Source organism: Medicago truncatula, chromosome 3 (genome assembly GCF_003473485.1).
Source record: "Medicago truncatula cultivar Jemalong A17 chromosome 3, MtrunA17r5.0-ANR, whole genome shotgun sequence".
In the NCBI taxonomy this organism is placed as follows: domain Eukaryota; kingdom Viridiplantae; phylum Streptophyta; class Magnoliopsida; order Fabales; family Fabaceae; genus Medicago; species Medicago truncatula.
The window spans coordinates 33,638,820-33,645,675 of NC_053044.1; the positions used below are offsets into that span (position 1 = coordinate 33,638,820).

The window sequence follows — 6,856 nt, forward strand, 5'->3', positions numbered from 1 at the left end:
TGTAAATTGTATCTGCATGTCTCAAGTGCAGTTAAATAATCTATCTTCAGAGATTACAATCGTGATTCTATCATATTTAACACAAAGTTGAAGTAGTTAACTCAAGAGAATGTTGTAGACATTGTGTGTCAAGGATTTTGATCGCAAAGTGGATCTATTATTCAACAAATACATTTTCCTTTAGATTAACAATAGTCTTCCATGGCCAATTCCATACAGCGGATGATCTTCCATGAAAATTTCGATTATGGATCTTGCCTTAATTTCTGCTAAGAATCTCATATCGGATAGGTGATGGCCTGATAATGTGTTTATAAGTGGGGGCAATCCTCACCTCATAAGCCGGTTCTGTACCAGTCTTGATAGGAACAAAATGCGCTGACTTCGTCAACCGATCAACAATCACCCAAATCGAATCGAAACCCTTACTAGTCTTAGGCAACGCTCCAACAAAATCCATAGAAATGCTATCCCACTTCCACTCTGGCACAAACAACGGTTGCATCAAACCCGACGGTCTCTGATGTTCAATCTTCGATTTCTGACAAACCAAACAAGCATAAACAAACTCAGCAATCTCCTTCTTCATTCCTGGCCACCAAAACAACCTTTTCAAATCCTGATACATCTTAGTTGCTCCTGAATGGATACTCAAACTACTTATATGACCTTCGTCCAAAATTTGCCTCTTAAGCTCAAGAACATCTGGTACACAAACTCGATCACGAAACATCAAGACATTATTCTCATCCAATCTAAAGTCTGCACCTTTACCTTGATTAACCAACGTCACTCGGTCTACGAGTTCCAAATCTTCCTTCTGACCATTCTTGATCTCTTCCAAAATATTGTTTGTCAACTTCAACATACCCAACCTTACACCATCAGATGTCAACTCACTAACTAAACTCAAATCTCGAAACTGCTCAATCAATTCCAACTCTTTAACCATCAAAGCAGACATATGCAAAGTCTTTCTACTCAAAGCATCCGCAACAACATTAGCCTTTCCGGGATGATAACTCAACTGAAAATCAAAATCCTTAAGATATTCCAACCATCTTCTCTGCCTCATATTCAACTCTTTCTGATCAAACAAATACTTCAAACTCTTGTGGTCACTGAACACCTCAAACTTAGAACCATACAGATAATGTCTCCAAATCTTCAATGTATACACAACAGCCGTCAATTCCAAATCATGAGTCGGATAATTCTTCTCATGCACTTTCAACTGCCTCGAAGCATAAGCTACAACCTGACGATTCTGCATAAGCACACCACCAAGACCCATCTTAGAAGCATCACAATACACAACAAACGATTCCTTCGGATTTGGCAAAATCAACACCGGAGCTGAAGTCAACCTCTTCTTCAACTCTTGGAAACTCTTCTCACACTTGGCATCCCAAACATAAGCTTGTCCTTTCCGAGTCAACTGCGTCAATGGCAACGCCAACTTAGAGAATCCCTCAATGAACCTTCGATACTAACCGGCCAAACCAAGAAAGCTTCTAATCTCAAAAACAGACTTAGGAGACTCCCACTACAACACTGCATCAACCTTGGAAGGATCCACAGAAATACCACCCTTAGAAATCACATGACCAAGGAAACTCACTTCCTTCAACCAAAACTCACACTTAGACAACTTAGCACATAACTGATTCTCCTTCAAAGAAGCAAACATCATGAACACGCAAGCTTCACCATCTAAAGATCTCTTCACTTGCTCTGCGGTCAAGAACTTCCTATCTAACTCTTCTACCGGCTTCGAAAAAGTCACACTCTTAGTCAAACAATTAATGCTAACCCCAAAAGCTAACAACCAATCCATACCAAAAATAACATCCATATGCTTCAACGGAAGACAAACAAGATCCAACTCAAAATCAACATCACCAAAATTAACAGAACACTTAACACAAACCACAACCAACTGAGCCTCCGCAACCAAGATATGTTCCCTTGCCAGACTAACACAAACCACTAACCGATAAGAAAACAACACAACAGAGCAAGTGCCGAAGGTACTAAACTACCATTCGCCCACAACAGGGAAAAACAACAAAGATTAATCTAAACACGACTGACCATGGCTCTGATACCAACTTGTAACACTCTTATTTCTATTAAAGCAATTAAACATACGAATAATACATTTATTCAAGAAATAGAGGCTACGCCACATTCAAAATTCAAAAACCAATAAACATGTATATAAACCTCAACAGTCGCAGCGGAATATAAACCAGAGTAATCCAAATATACACGTTATGAATAATAAATTACATCAACATAGATGCATCTCAAAAATCCCAACAAACGGGTAATCTCCAAACATAACAAAAATCCAAAATAAAAGATAATCTAGACCGACACAACTAAGCCTAGATCAGAGCCGACTAAACATCTAAACACCGATATCGGAGAAAGCTCTCGATATCCACCAAGCACAAAACTCAACAAGCATCTAAACCTGCACAACATCTACCCATCCATACAGATAGGCAGGCGGTCCATAACAGATCCACTGGGAGTAAGTATTACATTATCATAATCCAAATAACAGTTAACATGAATATTTCAATTTAAACATCATGCACTTGATCAATAATAATATTCTCATATCAATACTTACATCAAATCCCAATATCTCACATTAATAATCATCAATCACATGTGTCATGAACAAATATCAATTCACAATTATTCATACACAATCACCAATCATATACATCATGAACAATCATTAATCACACACATTTCATGAACAATCGTTAATCACAATTCATGAACAATCACCAATCATATTCCATGAACAATCACCAATCATATTCCATGAACATTCATTAATCACATTTCATGGACAATCATCAATCACATGTGTCAAACATCAATTCACAATTATTCACACATACTCACCAATCACCAATCACATTTTCAAATATGACTCATGTCATGATATGCACTTATTGACACATAAATGCATGTGGTACCAAATCTCCAAAAGGTCGTCACCTCCAAATCCAGATCTCAAAAGATCTCTGCCAGGCCGAAGCCCTATAACGAATAAAACATCGTATCCAGATCTCAAAAGATCTCTGCTAGACCGAAGTCCAAAACTAGATCTCAAAAGATATCTGTCAGGCCGAAGCCCTATAACGAATAAAACATCGTATCTCAACACGACTATGATGCATGGACATGTACAAGGACTCGATAATGCGACAACAATCACAATTTTCTCCACAATATATAGGACAACACCCAATTATATTGTTCATCTCCACAACATTTGCATTATCAAGAAAACATGCCCATACACAAATAAATCATAGTATTCACCATCACACATCAACATGATTATCAATAATCAACAATGTCATTCAACATCAACTATATCATATAGTTTCACCATTCCAAACAATTCTCATATCCCAAGTAAGAGAACATACAACATCTTATGACAAATATCATATCCAACATATAACCATTCAACATCAACTAACACATATAGTTTCACCATTCAAGCATTCCTTACATTCTAAGTAAGATAGCATGCATATCTCATGATAAACATCATATCCAAAATACAATCATTCATTCATACAACTCCACGTAGTCATACAAGAACGGTCACCATAACTCACAAGACAATTGGCTCAAAACATTTCCGACAAAAATCCAAATCATGTGGCAAACGGCCAACATTGATAATTTTCAAAGCTATGCAACTTATTCAAATTTGAAATCATACAATTCAATCTTAATCAATCATGTAGTCAAGGACTTAAGCCACTTGCAAACTATTAGAAATTAGTTCAAAGGATAACTTAAGTTCGTATGAGAAATTCCAAGACAAAACAACATTTAGCTCAAAACCTGTTTTCACCGATTCAACTCCGCCCAAAATATTTCTTAAACCATCAACACATTCACATTCCCAAATACATAAATGCATACTCAATTATTCACTCTAAGTACTTCATTAAACCCAATATCAAGTTTGGAAAAGTTCCATGGCTCAAAGAAAAAGTTATGATAAGTTTTCACAAAAATCCACATGACCCATGTGTAGTAATTTAATCATATCTCAAGTTCTAAAAATCATTTGGACGTCAAACCAAAGCCATTAGAAAGCTAACATAATTATCTACAACTTTCATGTTTACACGAAAAACCAATTCAACACGGAAACAAGTGAAAAATGTGAATGTTTTCCAGATTTGCTTGACAGAAAATCGGTGGCCGATTTTGACCAATCGGGGGCCGATTTTCGTCGAACCAAAACTAGAAAATAAGCTCAGAAATCGGTGGCCGATTTTGGGCTTCACAATAGTTCAAAAATCAGCTTAACAATGCGTTTTTCACTCAAAAATCACTCTTAAATCACTAGATTCAAATACAAGACTCCCAAATTAAATTAAACATTACCCATAATCATAACACTTGTAAATAACACTTATACCACTTCAAATCATCAAGTTCACATCCAAAATCATAATCAACCCATTTTCACCAAATCACCAATAACAATCCATTTCTCAACAACAAATCATGAATCATGCAAACCCAAGCCATATATCATCATCAACAATATGACTAAACAACAACAACAACCATTGATCATGAAACATATCACAATTCATCAACAACCATGCATAATTCACCAATTGAGCATAATTTACAAACTACCCATTTTCATACATCATGAACTTGCAATTTCATCATCAACAATTCATTTAACATCAAATTAACATATTCAAACATATCTCTACAACATAAGCACGAATTTCAAATATTGGGTTCATGATAATCACTTATTCTCATAATCAATTATGCATAGAACAAGAGAAAAAGAATTAACTAAATGATTATGATAAAAACTAACCCCCTTACCTTAGATGAAGATTAATCCCAACTTAGACTTCTCTTTAGCTCCTAAGCTCACCCCAATCTTGATTCTTCAAGCTCTCCCTCTTCTCTCTAACCCTTGTTCTTCCTTTCTCCCACTTTCTCTCTTTACCTCTCTCTAACTTTGTGAAATGAAAAGAATGAATGATATTTCTCTAGGACAACCCTAGTGTTATCTCCTCTAATGGGCTCAACTCAAAATTCTAATGGGCCTAACCCATCCTAACACAATTCAAAAGTTTCTATACACTCCACGGTAATTACTAACAACGGTAAAATCTCAATTTACTTAATGAAATAACTATTCTCATTAATCACTAAAAGTAATTCCCACCAAAATTATAATTTTACCCGTTCACACAAAATGACCAAAATATCCTTAAGTCTAAAAATGACTAAAATACCCTTCTAACACGGAAACCCATGAAAATGCACCCAATGACAATTAAATACACTCAAGCACAAATAATCACATAATAAAAGTAATTAAAATAAATCTAGCTAAAAATCGGGCTGTTACACTTTTCAACTCCAACGAAGACCCCACCTCCCTCTTTCTGACCGAACCACCATTCCTCCTTAACACAGCGCTCTCACCACCATCATTGTGTGCGAAGCGATCAAACTGTGCCTCGCGTGCCACCACACGACAATCCCCAATCCAAACAGCGTTCAAAGCTTGTAAAAGTTTCACAGAATTTTTAACGTTCACGTACCGTACGAAGCCGAATTCCTGACCCATAGCGTTTCTATACCTTGCAATATAGACATCTGATAAAATGCCACAAACTTCAAACGCTTGCCGTAACCTGAACAGTGGGATATTGTCCGGAAAATTTGAGACATAAAATGAAGCTTTCCTCCCCTCAGAAACAATGTCAGAACCATGCCATTCAGCAGTTGCAACACGACCTCCCACTTTGTTGGAAGAATTGCCGCTAACCCTAATCCCTTCAAAGCGCCTATCTTGATAGCCATCTTTAGAAACCTTGCCTAAAACCTGTTGTCGATCCTGCCTATAACCTGAAATCGTTCCTCGATGCCCGTCTGGAACCCTTGATCCGTTCTATCTTGTATATTCCGATTCCGTCGCTTTCCGCTTCCTAGACCGCACCACAGCCCAATTTCCCCTTTCCCCCCCGTTTTCTGCCACCCAGGCTGGACCCCGACCCCCCCAGAGTGCCTCACCGCCGGAGAAAAGCTCCGGCGCGGTTGTCGGAAGGTTGCCCTAACAACACCGCCACTCCTGCTCTCTCTAACTCTCATCGCGTTATTATAGTTGACCTCGGTAGTTCTACCACATGCATGCATGTTATATATTGGTTCGAAAGATGATTGAAATACATACAGAATGCGGCAAGCAAGAAGACAGCAAAAGGAGCAAGCTTAACATAAGCCATTGATTGATTGATCAAAAGAAAGAATTAACCAGCTACAATATACTATTGTTTGTTAATTATGAGCATAGCAATTTATAGATAAAATAATGTTTTTGTCTGATCCATGTATCCTGAAATATTGCCTTATTAAATTCAGAAGTGAGGAACACGAGGTTAATTGCTTATAAAAAATAAATAAAATTATTCAAAAAATAAAAAATAAAAAACAATTGGTCCCCCTCTCGAAAAAATAAAGAAAAATCTTCAAAATGGTCCCCTCAATAAAACTTATATATGGTCCGCTCAAAAAAATCTTCTATAATGCTAATATAACTAAGGTTAATCAAACACAAACTCTGTACAAGGATAGACTGCTACTGCAATAACCCGTGATTTAAATTCATAAAAAATAAAATCACAAGTTATTGCAATAACTCGTGATTTAACTTAATAAAAACGCTAAACTGTACTTTTCGTCCCCTATATTTCAAAATGTTGCAGTTTTGGCCCCTTATTAAAAAAAATAACAATTTTGGCCCCTTTCATCAAAAAATTGCTGC

General features: G+C 36.7%; 1 protein-coding gene across 1 annotated transcript in view; it reads right to left on the bottom strand.

The window, feature by feature from the left end:
* Window positions 1–6,425, bottom strand: part of LOC25489250 (albumin-1) — a 91,477-nt gene extending 85,052 nt beyond the window's left edge. The window contains exon 1 of the mRNA XM_039831394.1: window positions 6,266–6,425. Coding sequence (XP_039687328.1) covers window positions 6,266–6,317 — 52 coding nt within the window. The 5' untranslated portion in view covers window positions 6,318–6,425. The remainder of the gene's footprint in view (window positions 1–6,265) is intronic.
* Between the last annotated feature and the right edge of the window lie 431 nt (window positions 6,426–6,856).